At 56.1% G+C, this 22,543-nt stretch overlaps 1 protein-coding gene across 3 annotated transcripts; it reads right to left on the minus strand.

Annotated features, from left to right (window-relative positions):
* Positions 1-5,302: 5,302 nt before the first annotated feature.
* Positions 5,303-16,660, minus strand: NBL1 (NBL1, DAN family BMP antagonist). Of its 3 annotated transcripts, none has more exons than XM_059690995.1 (4): positions 16,040-16,389; positions 8,080-8,274; positions 7,871-7,982; positions 5,303-6,794 (listed from the first exon to the last, which is right to left on the minus strand). In XM_059690995.1, exons 2-4 carry the CDS (start codon positions 8,247-8,249, stop codon positions 6,531-6,533), a joined length of 546 nt encoding a protein of 181 aa, XP_059546978.1. In that variant the 5' UTR covers positions 8,250-8,274; positions 16,040-16,389; the 3' UTR covers positions 5,303-6,530. The 3 variants fall into 3 exon arrangements, with proteins under 3 accessions (XP_059546978.1, XP_059546979.1, XP_059546977.1); XM_059690996.1 differs by lacking the exon at positions 16,040-16,389 and adding an exon at positions 9,218-9,361; XM_059690994.1 differs by lacking the exons at positions 5,303-6,794; positions 7,871-7,982; positions 8,080-8,274 and adding an exon at positions 9,224-9,361 and having other exon boundaries at positions 16,040-16,660.
* Between the last annotated feature and the right edge of the window lie 5,883 nt (positions 16,661-22,543).

Consider the following 22,543-nt stretch of genomic DNA (forward strand, 5'->3'; position numbering starts at 1 on the left):
CACAGATCAGTATTGTGAACTATTTATTGAGCACCTGGTTGGTGTCAGATACTGTTCTGACCAATTGACACACAGTAACCCAAACAGAGACTCCTGCTTTGTGGAGCTTACATTCTAGTGGAAGGAGACTTGCTAGAGAAAAAACGGTGATGGAGAGCAATATAGTGGAAATCTAGACAGTGTGGGCAGGGGTGGGGGTGGGGAGGACACCGTTTTCCCTCCGTAGAAACAGAGAAGTCACGTTCGGGGGGAAGACATTTCCCTCTACCTTTCTAGGTTCTTCCAGCCGGTCTGATAATCAAATTGACGTGGGCAGATTAACAAGAGAACGTAACCAAACTTAATTACATATGCACATACGGGAACCCCACACACATAAGGGTTCAGAGACAGACACGGCAAATGGAGTGTCTGACATCTGAGCTAAGGATGAGGTTAGGGCCTCAGGCTTCAGGAGGGAGGAGGGCCATTCATAGATGGGTAAGAAGAGCAGGTGTTCGGCAATTAGATGTTCGCCCTGCCATATAGTTAGGTAAAAAAAAAAAAAAGATTATTTCTGGTGATAACTGGTATTATGGGCAAGGCTCCAAATCTAAAATTTATAAGGGAGATGTCCAAGTTTCTCTTGAGCCCAGAGGGTCTCGATTGCCTTCCGCTGAAAAGAACCTGCCTTCCACGGAGGCGCGCGTCCTGCGGCGACTCCCACATGTGAGTCCTGCCATGTTCCAAAGGCTTTACTGCATGGCACTGACTCTATAACAGTGCTGAGAGAGATGTTAAACTGGGGTTCAGAGCGCCTCACCCAAGTGGAACTGAAACCTGGGTCTGCTCAACACCCAAAGCAGAAAAACCTTAAGACCCTGCAGCACCCTTCACCCACCCATGAGCCACTATTTGTTGCTCAGAGCCCCCATCTTACCCACAGAGTAGTGGATGCAGTGGGAGGAGGAGGCCTGTTGTCCCTCCCAATACCACCTGCACCACCCCGACAGTTTCTGGCGGGTCCCGAGGAATAGGGTGTAGTATACCAAGCATGGGATGAATGTCATAAAGACCAGACCTTGCCCTAGCAGCCTTGGCTCAGTGGATAGAGCATCAGCCTGCGGACTGAAGGATCCCGGGTTCGATTCCGGCCAAGGGCACATGCCTGGATTGCGGGCTCGATCCCCAGTAGGGGGTGTTCAGGAGGCAGCCGATCAATGATTCTCTCTCATCGTTGATGTTTCTTTCTCTCTCTCCTTCTCTCTTCCTCTGTGAAATCAATAAATAAATATATTTTAAAAATAAAAATAAAATAAGACCAGACCTGGGATCCCATTTCTGTGGCTCACCAGCTCTGTGGACTTAGGGCCAGCGGCTCCATCTCCTTGGGTCACTATTTCTCATCGGCAACTTGTCTCATGTCAAATGGATTATTAGACCGGCTGGAAGAACCTAGAAAGATAGAAAAAAATTTCTTCCCCCCACTTCAGGGCGTTGTTGAGGGGAGGGAGTAACTGATGTAATCTGTAAGTTTTATGGTGCTGTGTCAGTGCTAGCTGCTGGCCTCAGTGTTCCCATCTGAACAATGGGAATGCATTCAGCTCCACAGTAAATCCTTCGGCCCAGGGATTCCTGGTTGACCAACAGCGAGCCTAGGATGCGCTGTGTACAGCTGATTTTGGAGCCCAGTGACCTGGCTTCGGAATCCTGATTCTGCTACTTGCTCTGTGAACTTGGCAAAGCCGCTTCGGTTTTCTGCTACTCTGAAACTGGGGTGGTAAAGATGTGGACAGAATGAGTATTTAAACCATTTCACCCAGAGGAGCTGCCTGGTCAATTTTAGCTTTGAAAAGTTCGTGGAATATAGTGGAATAGAGTATTAGTCCCTCTGCTTTCACATTTGCTGTAATGTTTGATAGCCTTTATTTTTTTAAAAAAAAAAAAACTAAAGAAAACATGACAAAAATGTTAATATTTGTTCATTCTGGGTGATAGAGCCACAAATGTTTGTTATATTATGATCTGTACTTTGCTATAATTTTTTTTTTTAATTTTTTCCCAAGATTGGGCCTAGGTAGCGGTGCCACCTTGTGGCTACACTGTTATTATCTTGAATTTAAGAACTTTTCAGAAGTTCTTCCTGCATGTGCTTCTAAACCTGTCTTTTCATAATGAATTAATAATGTCCTGGACTTCCTCCACATTTTAGGGCCCAGAGGGGCCTTCAAAGATGCTTAGGCTTTGGTTGATTGCTCCTAGCTACCGGCTGCTCTCTTCCTAGAGAAGGCTGGTGCCACAGGGGACAGCTGAGTCTTAGGACGTCCTCTGCCCAGGCCCCTGCTTCTGTCAGCACATGGAGAACCAACGAGAGCTCCTCATTACAGAGATGGAGAAGCCGCAGGCCAGGGGGATGTGAGGCCTGCACAAAGCTGCCCTCGCGGAACACGTTGACCAACTGGGTAAACTTCATGAGGGGTCTGTTGGTTTTGCTCCCTGCTGTATCCTCAGCACATGTCAGGCTGTCAGCAAATATGCGTTCAATGAGTGAATGAACAAAACTGTCAGCTCAACCACACGCCGTTATGGGCCCATCACTCATGCTCAATATTTCAATAGTGGCTGACATTTTCCGAGGCCTTACTACACTCCAGACACTGTTTCAAGCTTTATATGCACCTTGATTGATGGAAAGCGCGCCATGGCCCTGAGAGTGAAGATGTGACCATTATTCCCCGTTTTAACTGAGCCCCCGAGATGCTGAGTCACTTGCTCAGGATTACACAGCGAAAAAGTGGCCCTGCCAGGATTTGAACCCAGGCAGACTGGATTTTCCCTGAGGCTTGGAGCTAGAGGGGAAAAAAAAAAAAAAAAAGGCGGGGCTTGTTGGCTCCATGAAAGGCTAACAAGGCGGGGAAGCTGGGGCCAATTACCGGCCCACCCGGAGCCGGGCCTGCGCCGACAGGGCTGTGTGCCGGTGTTAATCCCCTGTAAAGATTTTAATCCCCTGCGGTGAGGGGGCGGTGGGGGAGCTGAGATTTTTTTTTTTTTCTAGGCTGTTGTGGTTCAGTTTGAGGTTGGCGAAGAGAAAAACTGGCAGCCACTACTTGACATCTCACTCGGATTGGCGAACACAGCTAGCGCCGCGCCTCCGGTCCCTCAAATCTGGCCCCTCCCACTTGCGGCTCCCAAATCCAATCAGCTGCGTCTGAGCCGTGTGGCCCCGCCTCCGCCGTGTGGCCCCGCCTTTCCAGACTTCGCTCCTGCCTAACTCTGGCCTCCATCAGCTCCAGCCTGAACTATTGCAGTTCCCAGCTGCTCTCCAGCCTCCCCCTCCTCCTCCCACGAGCCTCCTTTTATTCTTGCTGAAACTCAGCTCCGCGCAGACACTTCCAGGGCTCTCTCCGCAAAGCGCATGAAGTCTGAACTCTGACTAGCATTCCAGGCCTGCCACCAGCCTCGCCAACCCACCTTCCTGCTTTCTTTCCAAGCAGCCGCTTAATTTATGTTTATGAATGAATTTATTCTCTGCCTTGTTCCATACACAGGATGGAGGCAGCTCCTGAGCAAGACACAGCCTGGTGCTCAGGTCTCAGGCCCGACAGCAAAACCAAGCCCCAGTCGGTCTTTCATTTGGACCTGGTCTCTGAGTCCTCGGAAGCCCCGCGGGACTTTCTCTGCACCCGCGAGTGAGTTCTCACCTCCAGCCTCATAGAAAGACTATTGATATGGCCAGGACTTGTCCCTCCAAGTCTGAGGGGTCACTGAAGTCTGCATGCAGGAGGTATTCTTCTCTCCAACCCAATTCCACGTCAGAGGGATGCAGGGCCACTGTGGGTGATCATGCAAGTTGTGTCCTGCTCAACTGCAAGAGGTGCCATTCTCGCGTTGGGACATTCATGACGTGCACTACAGTGCGGGGAGCAGCCATGAAAGAAGGGCTTGGGACACCAAGGAAATCCTGTGCAGTATACAACGGTCGTCACCAGAGGGCGCCAGATTGGAATCCCAGGGCTTTAAGACCCTCATTTTTCTCATTAGCAAGATGAGCATTTTCCAAGAATTAGAAATAATATATGTATATTGCCTGGTATGCAGTGGTTACAGCAATGTGTGCGAGGAAGAAAGGAGATCATAGCCCTCACGCTGTCCCTTCCAGTGGAGAACTGGAAGGGGGGCGGGGGGCGGGGAGGAGCCCACGCTCAATTGCATGGGGCTAATGTTACCAACGTACAGGGTCATTGTGAGGTGCCAGGACCATCCCACAGCAGGTCATTAAGAACCAGCACCTACGGAGCTGAGTTATTAGCCCAGACCGCCTGGATTTGAGTCCCATTGGTGACATTTAACTGCATGACCCTGGAACATTACTTAACCCCTCTGCACTTCTCATGCCTCATCTGCAAAATGAGGGCAATACCTGTATCACAGAGCGGTGGCGAGGATAGGTGAGTTATTTATGTCAATTATTTAGCATGGCACCAGTTTGCATGTGTGTGTGTGTGTGTGTGTGTAGCATAGCACCAGTGTGTGTGTGTAGCACAGCACAAGTTTGTGTGTGTGTGTGTGTGTATGTTTAGCACAGCACCAGTTTGCGTGTGTGTGTAGCACAGCACAAGTTTGTGTGTGTGTGTGTGTGTAGCACAGCACCAGTGTGTGTGTGGCATAGCACCAGTGTGTGTGTGTGTGTGTGTGTGTGGCATAGCACCAGTGTGTGTGTGTGTGTGTGTGTGTGTGGCATAGCACCAGTGTGTGTGTGTGTGTGTGTGTGTGTGTGTAGCACAGCACCAGTGTGTGTGTGTGTGTGTGTTTAGCACAGCACCAGAGTGTGTGTGTGTGTGTGTGTGTGTGTGTGTGTGTGTAGCACAGCACCAGTGTGTGTGTGTGTGTGTGTGGCATAGCACCAGTGTGTGTGTGTGTGTGTGTGTGTGTGTGTGTGTGTGTGTGTAGCACAGCACCGGTTTTGTCTGTTTCCCCTTCTCCTGGGCCAGGCCAGGCCAGGGTCCAGGGGCTGATGCTGGGTCACTGTGAGGGTGAAAAGGGATGGCATGAGGCAAGCCCAAGGGACCAAGGGTCAAACCAAAGAAGCAGCTGGGAAACCCACCAAGGACAGAGGCAAGGCCAGAACCGGGCACCCAAGGAGACAGGAGCTGGGGTGACAGAGCCCAGGGGGCCAGTGCACCTGGCAGAAAAGTGAGAGGGTCACCAGGATGCAGGAGGGCCTATCAGGGCCCACGGTGCAGCCTGGCCCTTCCCCAGGCCCCACCGCTGGGCCCCTCAGGAACCTTGGGTCAGCGGAGCCAGCCAGTGAGGGAGAGAACACGGCGTTGAACGAATTTATTCGTGAGAACACTCAGGGTCCGTCGGGGACACTCTACTGGTTACAAGCTCCAGAAGCTCTTGTCAGAACAGCCAAGAGGAGCAGGGCGCCCTCAGACAGGGGGCTGGAGGGGCTGGAAGCTGCTGGGGACAGGAGAGCTGGGGACAGAAGAGCGGACACAGGCAGTTCTTCCCTGCCCGCCTGCCCCGCCCCATCGGATCCCACACCTCCTCTAGGGTTAAAGTGCAGTGGGAGGGGGAGGCCGCTGGGATCAGGCAGCTGAGCCACAGTGAACACTGCTCACAAGAACCCTCGCCCCTGAGGCCCAGCCAGAGTCCATCCCACCCAGGTCCTCCTTGGAATCTGAGTAAGGGAGACCCCTCCCCACCACCAGGGCTTTAGAAAGAGTTCCCCCAACAGGGTGAGGCTGTCTCATCAGCTTTCTGAGGGCCCTAGAACTCAGGGGCAGCGGGAGGCACAAAGATCTCAGAGAAAAGGAGGGAGGGCTGCTCTTCTGCTGACGGGCTGGGGGTCACTCCCACCCCCTGGCCTGGGAAGACGCCTCCCTGCCTCCCTCCGACCCCTGGAAAGCCAAAAAAGCCAGAGGCCCAAAAAGCCTGGCCCCGGCTCCAGGGCCATGAGTCAGCAGGGTCCTGCCCAGGCCTGACTCCCAGCCGTGGGGGGAGAGCCACTTCAGTGCGCGGGGAGAAGCTGCCCTGGGCACGGGAGTGGGTGGGAGGCCCTGGGGAGGCCTGTGGGGCCGGAGCTCCCTGCTTCAGCTGGTGGCCTTCCAGCCCAGACCCAGCCCCTCCTCCAGGGCTACCGCGGCAGAGACCCACCCTCAGCTCAGGGCCCAGCTCCACCCTTGTCCCCAGGGGCCCTGCCCCGCCACAGGCTACAGGGGCCTTAGCCTGGCTCCCGCCGTCTGCACGGCCTCACCCCCACCTCAGCAGCTTAGCCAACTCTCTCCCCCTCCCAGGGGCACATCTCCAGGGGGCAGAAAGGAAGAGAACCCCCCTCCGAAGAACAGTCCTCCCCCCCACTCTTGAATATATTAAATTGTGCAGCTTGGCTCCAGCCCCTCCCTTCAGATCTCCATGGCAACCGGGAAGCATTCCAAGTCCAAGTCTGAATCCAAGTCCATCCAGTGCCAAAGAGGGGCTTCAGCCTCTCCCCACACACTTCTCCCAGCGTTCCACGGGGGACGAGCGGGGAGGAAGAGTCGAGGGCCTCAGTCCTCAGCCCCCTCCTCCTCGGTGTGGGGGGCCCCAGGGGGTTCCTCGGGCTCAGGGGTCTGCCCACCAGGGTGGAGGTGAGGATGGGGGTGGGGGTGGGTGCCGGGCGGGGAGCCCGGGCCGTCCTCGCCCTGCACGTAGACGCTCAGCCCCTCGTGACTCGGCTCCTTGCCACACGCCTGGCAGCTGCAGTGCAGGATCTTCTCCACCAGCTTGTCCACCCTGGGCACCTCCTCGTGGCCGGGGCACTCCAGCGTCACCTGGGGAGGGCAGCAGGGCGGCCTCAGGGGTCACACATCCTCGTGGGCCCAGGAATCCTAGAGACTTGGAATCTGAGCCCACCTGTGAGACCCCAGTTAGCTCTGCGGGCCCATCCCGGAGGGATGGGGAGAGCCTGCAGATGCCACCTGACTTGTCTCCCCCCACCCAGCCCTACCGCCTTCCTCTCCATCCCCTCCCATCAGCTAGAGGGCCCCCCTGGGGGACAAAATCCAATGTGGCCTGCCCTGACTCAATTCCCCTCAGTGCTCCCCCCGGCACTTGGAGGAAAATCCTGGCTTCTCACTAAGGCCACCCCGGCCCTTCAGGCTGCCCCTGGCAAACTCTCCACCCCTGACTTTGCGCCACTCCCACCAACTGTGCTGACTGATCTGCATGAGACTTTGCACATGCTGTTCCCTCTGCCTGGGAGGTCCTCATCCAACCCATCCCCACCACCTGCCCCAAACATTGCCCAGGTACCTTCTACTCAACCTCTGGGTCTGAGCTCAGACCTCACTTCCTCCAAGAGCTCCCTCACCCGGGAACCACCAGCCTAGCTGAGGTTTGCCCTGTAGGAACCCTTTTAGCATCTTGTTCCCCCTAGTTCCTTCCTTCCTTTTCTTTCCCTCCCTCCCTCAACTCCATGCCAGTTCTGGGGACTCAAGGCTAGTCCCTCGAGGAACTGAGAGTCCAGTGGGGGAAACAGACTCGTCAACATCACCCAAATGCAGAAGGAAAACGGAGGCTGTGACGGATGCTCAAAGCAGAGACACACAGAGCTCGGGGGCTCAGGCCAGGGGCCCTGGGAAAACGATGCTCGAGCTAAGAGCGGAAGGATGAACAGACGTTAACTAGGCCAGGAGGACAAAGGTGTTCCCACAAAGAGCATGTGCAAAAGGCCCTGTGATGGCGACCACCCAAGCAGGTGTTGGAGGCTGAAAGGAGGTGAGCTGGTGTCACGTGTCAAGCCAGTGAAGAAGGTGAGAGAAGGTGAAGCTAGAAAGACAGGCGAGCCAGCCCACACCGGGCTTGGTGGGGTATGGCAGGCTGGGCAGGGGCGGGCAGCCGTACTCACAATCTCCCACATGGACTGGGCTGGCATGCAGGAGTCGCAGTGCACCAGGGACTCCGTGGACTGCGGGAAGGTGTTGGGAACACTGTAGCTGAAGCACTGTCCCAGGCACGCTCTGCGGGAGGAGAGGTCACCGTGCCCTGGTCACTGTGGCAGAGGCAGGGACGGGCGGCCCTGTCCTCCTCCCCTCCGCCCGGGCCCCCGGACCCCACCTGTTCTGGATGGACTTGGCCTCACAGCCGCTGTGGCCTACGATCTGGGTGATGTTCTTGGCCTCGCACCAGGCACTCTTGTCCGGAAACAGTGCCAGCTTGTTGATGGGCGGAGGGGCGGCCAGCAGCATGGCGGGGAGGACGGCCCCCACCAGAACCTGGAGCATCATGCCCGTGGCCTTCAGAGCCCTAGAACTGAGCACAAACTGCGGTGAGGCCAGCCAGGCTGAGGACGCTGGCAAGTGGGGGGGCAGTGGTGTTGTAAGCATGAGTTCTGACATCTGACTGCCTGGGTTCAAATCCCAACTCTCCCACTTACTAACCAACCACACCTTGGGCAAGGTATCCCTTCTGAACCTCGAAACTGGGGCTGGTCAGAGTATGTACACCAACGGGTGTCGTGAAGATGAAATGAGGCATGACACGAAAAGCCCTCAGCAGATCACACACACTCCATGTCAGTTATTTTTATAACTTCCTAGGTAGCTTTGAACAAAGTACTTTTCCCTCTGTGCCTCAGCGTCTTCGTCTAAGAAGGGACGGTGATGCTGAGCATGGCGAAGGATTGCTGCTGGGACTCGGCGGGGCACTAAGTTCCACGCACGTGTTGAGTGTGGAGCCATCATTAGCTCCCTCCTCCCTGATGTTGTGGGTCCTCTGGACAAACACGAAAAACTGCCCTCACAGTGCATGCCCTCGAGGGCTGGCCACCCAGCATGTCTCCTGGACATGCTGCCATCGCTGTCAGTATTCTGATGCCCGGAAAGCTAAACTCCATCTTCATGTCACATGAACTCTCAGGCCACTTTGCTGACTGAACCCCACGTAAAAAAAAAATTAAAAAAATTAACCACGGACTAGACTGTATTTCTTTTTTGGATAACCCCCCCAAAGCCTTGAGCTCTGAGTCTACACACACATACATTATCCCCAGCTCCACCCAAACCTGGGACAAGCAGGAGGCAATCCAAGCCAAGCACTTGACCCGCTCTGTCAATTGAATGGAGCAAGACACCAGGACAATACGAGAACTTGCCAGCAGATGGCGCTGCAGGGCAGTGTGTGTCCCAAGGATCCGGCCCGAGGGGATTCTCCCAATGTTCCCAAGTTCATCTTCTGTAGGTTCCCCCACACACACCTCAAAAAACGAGGAGGAAGGCTTGGTGGAGATTCAGAAAGGAGGGCAATGCCCCCAAGGAGGTCCACTGGGGAAAGGACGCTGGACAGTCAGGAGTCCACACATGGGGTGTGACCCCGGACACTCAGGCGGCAGCGTCCCCACCTGAAAGATGAGTGAGGTGCCCTAGACCACCGGTTCCCAAGCCTGGCAGACGTTCAGAATTCCCCGGGGATTGTGGAGTGGAAGTTCTAGGGTGGGTGGGGGTCTGCAACCTAACAAGCTCCAGGTTGGTTCTGCCATGCAGCCAGGGTGGGAACCAGGCCAGCTCAGTCAGTCAGGGTGCTTCCGCCAGGGACAGTCCCCAGCGGGGCCTGGGTGGGGCTGACACAGGAGCAGGGGTCAGGTACCGTCCACCGGTCCCACAGACGCCCAGCACTGAAGTCGGGCTGGCTCGGGGCTGGACATCCCATGCAGAACAACCGTCAGCCCACTTTCCAAATAAAGTGGCAGGTATTTTATACAGAGTTGGGGAAGGGGGGGTGGGGGGGGGCGGGTCATGCTGGGGGAAGGTCTTGCCTGCCCCTGCAGTGAAAGCCTAAGTGGACTGGCTGAGCTGGGCTTACAGACAGGGCCGGGTCAGCCTGCAGGGCTGCGACCTCCTCCATCCAGCAAGTCCCCTCAGCTCCAGGGGGTGACGTGGGGAGAGCAGGAGGAGGTGAGCCTGACAGTCTGCCCCCGATCCCAGAGGAGTCTGAGAGCCCAGGCTCTCACCCACACACTTCCGGTCTCGCTCACAAGATCGACAGCAAAGTCCCTGTTTTTAGTATAACCACATCCTAACAAAATAGGATGGGCTTCTTCCTCACTGGCAGCCTCGCTAATTTTTCCACAGGCTTGGCATCCAGGAGGCGTCCTCACTCCTAATGGTGCTTGTCCGCCCCCAGGGAATTCGCTGGAGTCAGGGTCTGGCCATGGCCGACCAGAAGAGGTTTAATGTTTAGCAAGTTTAATTTGTTGTTGGTTTGTCCTTTTTGTGTTTCCCCAGGCTGGACCGGCCCCTAGAGACCTCGGAGAAATCCGGGGACTTCTGTCCTGTACCTGACCCCATCATGATTCCTCAGGAAGGTCGGGGCAGGTGTGGCCAGGGAACAAGCAACAGGGACAGGGAGTGATTTCCGTTTCCTCAGGATCTGGAATGGAGATTGGGATTTTAATGAAATCCTGGAGATGAGCTCTCAGGTCTGAGTAGGAGTTGGAATGAGGAGAGGTTGTGGACCAGGATCAGGCTCAAGGTGAGTAGAGATCAGGGCTGAGGCTAAATAACAAGGTTTACTAGGAGATAACAGTGAGTCTTTTAGGGAAGTCGCTGGCCCAGAGGTTGGGGACTGGTTATTAGGGTCACACAATGGCAGAAGCTGAAGAGAAATGAGATAAACGGAGGGGAAGGCCACCTCCCTGACCTTCCTCCGTTCCTAGTACACAGCTGAGAGTTACTCCTAAGGGTCAGCTGTGTCCACAGAGGGCACAATCACTCACCCTCTCCCCGCCCTGGCCAGGAGGGGGGGCCTGGGCCACACTCAGCAGCCCTGAGCTCCGTGAGTCCCAGCCCTCCCCACCCTCCCCTCTGGCCTAGGAGCTGCGAAAGCTCACCTCTCTGCACCCACCGACTTCAACCCTAGAGCGGGGAGCAGAGCACTTTCCTTGGAGAACAACTGGGACGATGCAGGGAAAGCACCCAGTACCCAGCAGGCACCCAGTCCTCTTCCCCTGGGGGATCATGGGAAAGGCTGGGCGGGCATCAGAGCCAAAGCTGGAATAGGAGGCGGGGCGGGCGCCAGGCCACTCACTCCCAGACATGTTGGTCATCAGGACACCCCCACCCTCCTCCTGCCCTCACACCCACCACCAAGAACTCCCACTGCCCCCCCTTCACACTGACTGGGGTGGGCTCTTTGCTGGCAGGTTTAATTTTTTGTTGGTTTATGCTTTTTTCAAGCAGCAACTCAACTACTTTTTTTTTATATAGACTTTCCTCCCCACCCTGAAGGTCACACAGCAAGTCAAGGGGCCCTCAGAATACCAGGCGGGAAGGGGAGCCCCACTGGTCCCCAGGCCCCCCAGCAAGTCAGGCCAAACAATGCCCTTCCCCTGAGCCATGCGGTTCCCTGCAGTCCACACTCATTTACTGAGCAACTTCTAGGAAGCGGGGGTATGGGCAGGGGAGCTGGGGTCCCAGACCCTGGGCCCACTCAGGAGCTCAAAGACCAGAGAGAGGGGAGGGGAGTGGGTTAAGAGGAAGTTGTCTAAAATTGGGGCAGTCAGAGAGGGCTGTGGGGGCAGGAAGTAGAGATTATTTTTCATTTACTTTGTTAATCCCCACCTGAGGATATTTTTTCCATTGCTTTTCAGAGAGAGTAGAGGGAGGGGGAGAGAGAGAGAGAAACATTGATGTGATGTGAGCACGACATCAAGACACACATCGACTGGGGCGGTAAGGGATGTACTGGCGGGTGGGAGTCGGGGGGGGGGGAGGTCAATGGGGGGAAAAGAAAACATAATGTAATGCTTTCAACAATAAAGAATTAAAAAAAAAAAAAGACACACATCAACTGATGAGGTGGGGAGAGGAGGATCGAACTCAAAATCCAGGTACTTGCCCTTGACCGGAATCAAACCCGTCAGTGAGCAGGCGGATGCTCTAACCACTTAGCAACCCTGGCCAGGGCAGGAGTAGAGATTCTTAATTCTGGATTTAATACAGAATCACAATTAGTTATCAATGGTGAGGACAGGAAGGGAGCTCCTGGCTGACAAAGGCCAGGGGAGGGGATTATCGTCAGCCCACACGGCTAACTGTATTGACTGGCACTGTTCTAGGTGCTTTTACATAAATTCATGTATCAGTCCACAGTTAGAACCCGCAGGTGGTACACAGAACTGAGGTTGAACCTGACAGCAGCAGGGGAACCACCAGCCACCTTCGCACACGCACAGGGTCACGGAAGAGGAAGCAGGAAACGGAGAAGCCGGCCGGGAATCTGGGGAATAGTCTGGAGTGGGCCTGAGGCCTGGGGCTCCCTGCCCTCCCCTGGCCCAGCCGCTGTGTCTCTCATCCCCGGGCAGCCTGCGTCTCCCACTCTGGTGTTTGGCCGCTGCCTGGGCGGAAATCTTGGGCGCCCCTTCAAACAAGGTTCACACCCCACACCTGACTCCCCTGCAACAAGCTCATGGCTCTGCCGGCCCCGATCCTGGGAGCCCCGGATATGGTACTGCCTTTCCTCGGAGTTGAGGAGAGGCTTCAGCCAGGGCACCCAGACCCAGGGGGTGGCCTCTACCATCTCATTGTCCACTCCCAAATCCAAGCCCTTCAGACCCTCGGCCTCGGGCAAACACTCCACACATTCTGAGGCGCCCAACAGCACAGGAAGGACGTTCCCCGGGGGCACACTGCTGATCCATTCCAGCACGGTGCCAACTGAGGCACAGACCAAGAAAGTGGCCACCACACCTCCCACACGGGAAGAGCTCAGTGGATAAACAGGAAACCGGCTTTCACGGCTCCCACAGGAAGGGCTGAGGGTGGGGGTCAGCAAGAGCACAGGCCTCGGGTCAGGACTGTGGGGTCCTCTAGGTGTCCACACCGCCCAGAACCTCGCCTCTTCCCCGAGAACTTCCCAGGCCTTCACTTCCTGACTCCACAGGTCTGGGGCGCGGCCCAGGCATCTGCATGGGCTCCCCCGTGATTCTGAGGCCTACACCACGGCCTGGATCCCAGAGCCTGGAATCAAGTCTTAAATTCACAGGAGGGGCCAGATTTCAAGGGAGACCTGGGCCCGACACCCACTGTGAAGCTCTTAGTGGAGCAGAGTCCATTTGTATAACAAGCGACAATCGCTCCCCATTTCCTCTTTGGGGTAAATCTAAATATTCAGGGTCACTTAGAGCCAAGAACACCAGGATTTTCTGGATAGAAAGTACCCATTAACCCAAGCCAGCCTGTCTGTCTCTGTCTCTGCCTCTGTCTCTCCCTGCCTCCTTACCCCTCCTCCCTCAGCAGGGTCTGGGTCTCCTCCATTCTCCAGGGTGGACTGTGACAGACCCGAGTTCCATCCTAGCTCAGCCACTTTAACCTCTCTCTGCAGCGACTTCCTCATCTGCCAAGGTGGGCAGTGATAATACCCACCTCACAGGGCAGTTGTGCATGGAAACCTCTGGAGGGCCCTGTCCTGGGATCTGTCCTCAGAAAATGTCACTGTTAGTGCCAGTTCGGCGTCTCCCTGGGCCACTCATCCTCCCTGAACTCTGCCCCCGCCAGTCCCTCTGCCTCCCACAGGATCCCCCCTCACCCTCTCCTCCCCACTCCCTCCACCAGGTTCTGGGTGGTCCCAAAAATATGCAGAAAATATGCAAATCCGGGGTTGCACCTGCCACAGCGATGAGGGGAAGCCTCGAGGGGAAACTCATGCAAATGAGGGGATGGCCAGGAAAGGGTTTAATAAACTGAGTCCTGTCCCCCTCACACACTCGCTTGCCAGGGTGCGAGCCCAGAGGAAGACCCCACTCAGACTCTGATTGTTGGACCACGGACGGAAGGGACAGGGTCCAGGAGAGACCAGCCCCCTCTAGAATCCGACTTGCAGAAAACAGAAACGGGGCTGGGCCTGGCTGCCAGGCTGTGCTGGCTGCTGGGTGCAGAGGGTGTGGCGTCTGTGGCCTTGGGCTCGGGGATCAGCAAGGGCGCGGCCATCACTGCAGGTCTTGGACTGAGTGCAGGGACTTCCTTGAAGGGTGCAACGGCAAAGGTCACTCTGGGAGGGGCCAGGCAGTGCCAGACCCAGCCCTGGTCAGCTCAGCGGGCTTTCCCAGGCCCGCTCTGGGGTCCAGGGCACCGTCAGGCCCAAGCTCATCTCCTGGCTCCCTGTGTGCCTGGAGGCAGGATAATCTATTGGTTCCAGCCAGGCCACTTGTTTCACGCCCCCCCCCCCCCCCCCCCCCGCCGCCCTGGCCTCACGTCTGCAAAACAGAGAGCGCGAGCCTGGGAATGTCCACTTTAGCAGATTCCCTCACAGGGAATCGGCCCGGAGCATTGTTAAAGCCACTGTGATTCCACGACCCGGTCTCACCGCAGGGTGGCTTCCTTCCTCCTCCGTCAGCGCGCTGGCAGAGCATGAACCAACTGTCCAGGGGGCTGACACCCAGGGCCCAGCCCAGGCCCCAAAGGTTGGCCCATCTCTGCCAGGCAACTCCACCTTCCTAGGTACAAACCCCCAGCCCAGGCCAGGGCCCTCCTGCCCGAAGACCCCCCAGCCCTCCAGCCGGAAGACCCAAAGCTGTCTCCAAAACAAATCTATGCTAATGGGCGGCTGCAGGGCCGGCCTGCACATCTGCTCAGCAGAAGTCCCCCTGCAGACCTCGCCAGCATCCCGCCGGCTCCCCAGCCTCCGACCCTTGGGGTTGGGGGTTGGGGGAAGGGGCTAAACTCAGTCTGAGGTTTCACTTTAAAAGGATGAGGATAGATCCGTAGCCAACATAGAGCACCTACACCCCCCCCACCCACCCCCCACCCCCGTCCACCCTCGGGCCCACAGGCCCAGGAGAAAGCTTGCAAAGGTGTGTGTGTTGGGGGGGGGGGGGGGGTCCGAGCAAATGCTCCAGCTTCACCTTTTCTTTGGTCTCCAACTAAAGGCAAATCACACCCCAGCAGCCCCAGCATCTGGGGGAGTTTCGGGAGGCGGGCGGCTGGACAGTAACAAAGGATGAGGGGCCTGTTGACAAATTGCTTCCTCACCCCCATCTCCTGAGGGCCCGGACTTTGGCCTCAGGCCCTGACCTCTGTTTTCCGAGGGGTGGAGGGGGGGGGGGTCCCTCACTTACAGGCTGGTGTCCTCCAGCTGGCCGAGGGCCTCAGAAAGCCTGAAATGTGCACTTCTCCCCTGGTGCCCGCCAGCCCCCTGGCCGCCCCAAGGCAGGCAGGCAGCTGCCCCGTCCGGCTGCTCGTAAAAGATCAGAACCGCCCCGCCCAGGGAGCAGGCGGGCAGGTGGCCGGCCGCGGGGCGCTGTGGTCCAGCCGCCTCGCGGGGGTGGAACTCTTACGAAAACGGAGCCCCCGGAAAGGCTGGCTCCCCCTGCCCCAGACTCGGTTCCAGGGGGATGACCCCGGCCAGGCCCTAGGGGCAGGCGGGAGGCAGGGGGAGGGTTTGGTTTCTGGTACGGGGTCTAGGAACTACTGCGACTACTCCGACCCCGGGCGCTTGTCTGAGTCTGATCAGGGGCGAGGGGCCAGGGAGACACGCAGACACACGGAGAGACCCCCGTGCGGGGCGGGATGCAGAGACACAGAAACATACAGGCAGAGGCGCAAACCCAGCGAAACTCCACACGGAGAAACAGAGAGGGACGGAGAGAGAGAGAGAGGGAGGCAGACAGACAGAGACAAAAGGGAGACAGAATCGTACCGGTGCGGAGAGGCTCGCGGCGCGGCGAGGCCCGGGCACAGCCTGGGGGATGCGGGAGCCCGGCGGCCCAGCTCCCGGCGCTGCCCCGCGCCCGCCGCGCGGCCCAACCCGCCCTGGACCCGCCGGGCTCTCGCTCCGCCACGCATCTCCCTCCCGTTCTCTCCGGCTGTAGACACTCCTCCCAAGAAATGGAAACGCCGGGCGAGTCCGGGGAAGGGCTCGGGGCGCAGCGGTGTCCCCCGGCCACCCCGTGCCGCGCCCACGTCCCCAGCCCGGGCGTCCGGACGGGCCGGGTACGAAGCTCGCAGCCGGGGGCGCGGCGCTGCCCCTGCGGCCGCCGCCTCTGGCGTCCGGGCGCCCGCGTGCCGGCCAGGACGGGACTTACCGCGCGCGGCGGCGGCGAGGAGCGCGGCGCGCCGGCCGGTGGCTGCGGAGCTGGCTGCGGCCCGCGGGGGTGGCAGGCCCGGCGGCCCCGCGAGGCTCGGCGAGGCTGGGCTGCGCGGCGCGCCGTCTGCGGCCCCGGGCGGGCGCGCGGTGCGGGGGAGCGGCGAGCGAGCGGCTCCGACGTCAGGGGTGTCTCCGCTCCAAATAGGGAGCGAGGGCGGGGGCAGCGGAGGGAGGGACGCGAACAAGAAAAGAGCGGGCGGTGCGCTCGGCCGCTCCCTCCGGGGGCCGGGCCCCTTCTCCCCGCCGCCTGGGAGCCTCGGGCTGGCCCTCGGTGCGGGGCGATGGCGCGGCGGAGCTGCGGGTGCCGCCCTGGCCGGTGCCCCAGGGACCGGGCGGAGAGCCCCACGCCCCGGCTCGTTCTGGAGCTCCCGCCGCCGGGTTTCTCGGCGCTTGGCTGTCTCCCCGCCTGACTTTCCCGAGAGGGGGGGGGGGGGGGTCATCAGCCTCGGGGTGACAAACACGGAGGGTTCCTTTATGTGGGGACAACAGTCTTGCTCCGAGGGTGTGGCGCTCCAGTCCACCAGTCCCGACATCAGGGGACTGTCCTCGCTCCCAAGTCCTGCGGGCGGCCAGCCTGTTGACAGTCCTGGACCTGGGACCGGCCGGGGAGAACTGTTAGCACCCGCGTGTCCTAGTGTCACGCGCCTTGGCCCAGCCTCCGCTCAGCTTGGCACCTGGCTTAGCGTCCGCGGAGGGTCCGAGACCCCCAGGAAGGACTGTGAGGAAAGAGCACCGGGAAGTCGATTTCATTTCTCTGGCTCCCGGGAGAGTAGAGCCTGGGCCTGGCCCCGTGTCCAGCCTCACCTGGGGTGGAGGGCATCCAACTAATCCATCTGCAGTTGGGCACTTGCGTGGACTGCAGTCATGCCCTCTCTTTCCGTCTGCCCAGTGGAGGGAGAGATTAGCTTTGCTCCTAAACAGTAGCTACCAGGACACAACCCTGGGGCGGGAGACTTGCTTTCTATCCTAGTGTCTTGCAGGCTGGCTGGAAGCTCCCTGGAGTCTGCAGGGTGCTGAGCGCCCCGGGCTCCTAGGGGCCTGCTGATAACTCCCAGGTGTACTCTGGCCTGTCTGCCCTCCCCATGCCTCCTAGCACTTGCTTATGCTGTTCCCTCTGCCGGGGGTCCCTACCCCTCATCTCCTGGTAAAGGCATTTTTAAAAAAATATATTTTTATTGATTTCAGAGAGAAAGGAAGAGGGAGATAGAAACATCAATGATGAGAGAATCACTGAGCGGCCGCCTCCCGCAAGCCCGCAAGCCCCCCACTGGGGATTGAGCCCACAACCCAGGCATGTGCCTTTGACTGGAATTGAACCCGGGACCTTTTAGTTCACAGGCCGACGCTCTATCCATTGAGCCAAACAGGCCAGGGCTAAAGGCATTCTTCAAGCACCAGATTGGAAAGCCTTCCTTCCCAAGACCCTCAGGTGGCATGAACTTCCTCTTCTGGTGTGATCCTGGAGCAGGGGACATGTGCCTCTAACGCTGCTTTCCCTGCAGACTAGCTGAGTAGGTCACTTTCCTCCACTAGACCATGGGCTCCTTGAGGGCAGGGGCTACAGGGATCACTAGGATTCCAGCGTCCCCAGCGTTTAAGGTCGGGCCAGACAAGGTGGACAACATACATGGCTACATGAAGTATTATTCCCCATAGGTAGTGCTCCCACGAGGCTAACTATAACAATCGCACAGCTTGAGCACCTGACTATGTGCCTGGGCCTACTCTTAAGTACTTTCCCCCGTATAATAAATCTATGAGATAAAGTATTGTTATCCCCATTTTATAAGTAAAAAGACCAAGACCTAGAGAGGCTAAGTAACTGACCTAAAGTCCCACAGGAAGAGGTGATACCAGTAACATCTGTCCGTTGGATGATCTGGTCCCACAGAGCCCAGCCTCACTGCACTGTACGCAGCAGGCGCTCCCCAAATGTTTACGTTTTGCTTACCAATGCGGACCCTGGGGAGGGTGGGCAGCGGATGTCTACATGTGGTAAGAACCCACTCCAGCTGCAGGACGCTGAGAGTAGCCTAATGAGCTTGTCAGATCTCACGGGGAGAGCCTGGAGTAGTAGCCCTTGGCAGTTCAGTCACTGCTTAACACAGGGAGGTTCTAGAACAATCCCAACTGCCTAACCAAGAATATGGGTTTGGGGTTGAGTTATGCCTATCTGGTGAAGACTGGTCATTACAGGAGGGCCACACTGTGGGCAGGTGGTCTGGAAGGTGACTTGTTAATTTTATTAACAGCTACCATTATGTGCTGGCATTATGCTAAGCACTATCAAATTCTTACCACAATCCCATCATTATTCCCATTTTACAGGTGAGAAAAGTCAAGCATAAAAAGGTTTAGTTCCCTGCCCAAGATCGCGTGGCTAAGTGACTGACAAAGTCTAGGCTTGAACCCAGACCAGAGCTGGTGATCCGCTGCCCACCACACCCTGGTGGCTGCCTCAAAGCCCTTCCCAGGCGGTGGGGGATGCTGCACCACAGGGACCCAGGGCGGTGCAGCCCCAGCAGGAAGGGCAGACCTGTCACGTTAGAGTCTCCGAGCTCACTGCCATGCACCTGGTTGGCAGCGGTATGCCAGTTGCCCCAACAGGCCTGGCTGGCACAGGGCACAGGCATGAAGCCAGAGCCTGCTGGCCCCGGGCCAGCCCCTTGGGGCCGTGGTAATGCGGGGCCCAGAGAGGGGGTAGAGGGCTGAAAGCCTCTCTCCCCAGCTCATTAGCAAACATCTGGGCTCAGAAAAAGACCGACCTGGAATGTGACTGGGCTGTGGGGAGCTGCTCCCTCCCTGAGTCCCGGAATGTGAGCTCCCTCCCGCAGGGCACGGGCTCAGGCCAGCTGTTTCCTCTAATCCCGTCAGCCCGGCCTCGACAGGGGTCCAAACCTCTGCACTCTCCTGGAGAAAGAGTGAAAACAAGCAAAAGGCCTTCCTCCCTAGTCCGCCCGGAAGAATCAGACGGTTGGTACTGGGGCCCAGGAAATCCTCCCTCTCCCATGAGATAAAGACCAAAGGTATCTATGCTTCCACGTTTGGAGCTGGGAGAGGCCGTGAAGACTCATCACGGAAGGTTCTGGAGTCTCTCTGCTTGGGTTTGAATCCTTGCACCGTTACCCACTGACACTGGGACTCTGCAAGTTGTCTCCTGCCGGGGCCTCAGTTTCCCTCTCTGTAAAATGCAGCTGGCATGGTGTGTACTCTAGAGTTGTTGTGGGGACTCACTCATTTACTTAACAAATATTTATCGTGCCTACTATGTGCCAGGCAGGCACAGAGGAGTCGGGGACACACTAATGGACTAGACTGATAAGGTCATAGCCCTCAAGAAGCAGGGAGGCAGAGAGTATACAAATAAGCAGACGAATGGGTTTCTCCTAAGCAGAGTGCTTCGAAGGAACGAAGTGAGCCCAAGTGGGTGATGTGCGGCAGGAAGCCTCCGAAGAATCTCAAAGAGGCGACGTTAAGGTAAGGTCACGGTGAGAGGGAGCCAGGATTCAAGGAGATAAATGGATGCAAAGTGCTCGGCACAGTTCCTGGAAAATGAAAGCTATTTTAGGGAGGTTCGTGTATAGCCGAAGGGAGGCGGGGAGTCAGAATCCCTGGATCAAGCCCAGGCTCCAGCACAAAGCTTTCTCACCTACTCAATCAAGTCACACACTTCCCGGTCTCGGTTTCTTCATCTGCGAAATGGGAACTTTAATAGTACACGACTGCAGGCTCCTTCGAGACCTCACTGAGACAGGTACCCGAAGCACAGAGCCTGGCACGGCTCGGCTCTCAGGAGGTGGTAGCTGCTTGTATCATCCCTTCCCACGGAGGAAAGGATATGCCTGAATTCACTCCGGGAGGCAGAAGCCGAAGCAGAAGCAGATGTGTCCTCCTCTGTGTCCCTGGGGGCTCAGGAAGCTCTGGGCCCCACCTCAGGCTCTGCACCAAAGGCTCTGTCCCTGAGGGCTACTGAGGCTGTGGGAGGTGTGGCCTTGGCCCAGACTGGGCATCAGGAATGAGGCCCCAAAGGAAGGGTTCTTAGCCCCACAGAAAATTTAAAATGCTCTTTGTAGGTAGGATGGGAAAACCAAGAAAAGGGATCCAGCCCCAGCTGATTTGGCTCAGTGGATAGAGCGTCCGCCTGCGGACTGAAGGGTCCCAGTTCAATTCCAACCAGGCACATGCCCGGGTTTCAGGCTCGATCCCCAGTAGGGGGTGTGCAGGAGGCAGCTGATCAATGATTCTTTCTCATTGATGTTTCTCTCTCTCCCTCTTCCTTCCTCTCCGAAATCAATCAAAATATATATATATATATTTTTTAAAAGGGCGGGGGGGATCTAGTACTATGAATAAGGGAGATGAGAGAGAAAGTCAGAGATGAGAACTAGATTCTGGGAAGTTTGGAGTGGAAATTTAAACCCAAGTCTGTCTGACTCCAACTGTCCTTTTTTCCAAAGAGGCACTATGCGTGGTGGTTATGGTTGTTTCCTCATGTGTAAGAACAAACATACTGGTTACCAGGAATGTGGCCTAAATGCCGGGGATGGGATGCCAGGGGCTCTCCCTAACCACTCACTTTGCTCTGCATTTGTTTGCTTCCATCCCCACCCATATCTCCCCTCCGCCCCCCCCCCCCCCGCCACCTCTCTCTCTCTCTCTCTCTCTCTCTCTCTCTCTCTCTCTCTCTCTCTCTCACACACACACACACACACACACACACACACACACACACACACGCAGCTGGGCTTGTCTGACTCCACAGTAAAAGCCACCCACCACCTGGAATCCCTGGGACCTGCCCCCATGGTAAAGCGGTAAACAAGGTTGCATGGTGGTGGGCCGCACCAGGCAAATCAACATTGTTTCTTTCATTTCCCAGCTCCCAGAGGCCCACACATCTCCACAGAGTGGGATAAAAATGTCCCTCCTCGAGAGATGGCCCTTCTCTGCATATTTACTAGCCCACAGAAAAGCATTTTTTAAAATGGACTTTTAGAGAGGGAGAGGAAAACATCCATGTGAGAGCCACACATTGATCAGCTGCCTCCCAGGGATCAGGGATGGAGCCTGCAATCCTGGCATGTGCCCTGACCCCTGACCAGGAATCAAACTGGTAACCTTTTGGTGCAAGGGGAGATGCTCAACCAACTGAGCCACACAGGCCAGGGCAGCATTTTTTAAAAAAAATACATTTTTATTGATTTCAGAGAGAGGAAAGGAAGAGGGAGATATAAAACATCAATGATGAGAGAGAATCATTGATTGGCTGCCTCCCACAAGCCCCACACTGGGGATCAAGCCCGCAACCCAGGCATGTGTCCTGACTGGGAATCAAATGGTGACTTCCTGGTTCATAGGTCCACACTCAACCACTGAGCCACACTAGCTGAGCTAGAACTTGGTTTTTATTTCTAAAGTCCACCAGAGAAGAGGGTAAAATCTGTAACAGTGGTGGGCCTTTTCTTTATCCCTGAGGTGTAAAAGAGTCTGTCATGTGCTTTCACAATTGCAATACCTCCAGTTCATTTATTTTCTTTTTAAAATTTATTTAAATATATTTTTCACTATGGAAGACAGTATGGAGTTTCCTTAAAAAACTGAAAATGGAACTCCCATTTGACCCTGTGATCCCACTTCTAGGAATATATCCCAAGAAACCAGAAACACCAATCAGAAAGGATATATGCACCCCTATGTTCATAGCAGCACAATTCACCATAGCTAAGATCTGGAAACAGCCTAAGTGCCCATCAGTAGATGAATGGATTAGAAAACTGTGGTACATCTACACGATGGAATACTATGCTGCTCTAAAAAGGAAGGAACTCTTACCATTTGCAACGTCATGGATGGAACTGGAGAGCATTATGCTAAGTGAAATAAGCCAGTCAATAAAGGAAAAATACCACATGATCTCACTCATTCATGGACAATAGAGACCATTCTAAACTTTTGAACAATAATAGATACAGAGGCAGAGCTGCCTCAAACAGATTGTCAAACTGCAGCGGGAAGGCCGGGGAGGGTTGGGGGGCAGGAGGTAGGGGGGTAAGAGATCAACTAAAGGACTTGTATGCATGCATATAAGCATAACCAATGGACATAAGACACTGGGTGATAGGGGAGGCTAGGGGACTGTCTAGGGCGGGGGGATAAAATGGATACATATGTAATACCCTTTGTAATACTTTAAGCAATAAAAAAAAAAAAAGAAATAAAAAAATATATATTTTTTATTGTTGACAGTAACACCTCCAGTTTAAATGGGGGATCACTCTTTTGATCATACTTTGTTACGTAATTGGTTATATTATAAAATTATCTTGTTTAGCTGGTGTTTCACGTCTCTCAGTAACAGTGCTTGGCTTCACATCTGTGCTGAGTGGCAGGAAGGGATCATTACAACAGTCTCACAATGAGGTCCAGAGAGACTGAGTGGCTG

This window comes from Myotis daubentonii, chromosome 3 (assembly GCF_963259705.1).
Source record: "Myotis daubentonii chromosome 3, mMyoDau2.1, whole genome shotgun sequence".
Taxonomy (NCBI): domain Eukaryota; kingdom Metazoa; phylum Chordata; class Mammalia; order Chiroptera; family Vespertilionidae; genus Myotis; species Myotis daubentonii.

What these genes read in the sequence shown, in the direction of transcription:
- NBL1 (XM_059690994.1), bottom strand. Translation starts at nt 16,634, where the DNA reads ATGTCGGGACTGGTGGACTGGAGCGCCACACCCTCGGAGCAAGACTGT. An exon ending in CCTCGCCGCCGCCGCGCGCG is followed by an intron (nt 9,362 to 16,039) that starts GTAAGTCCCGTC and finishes CTCATCTTTCAG; the next exon opens with GTGGGGACGCTGCCGCCTGA.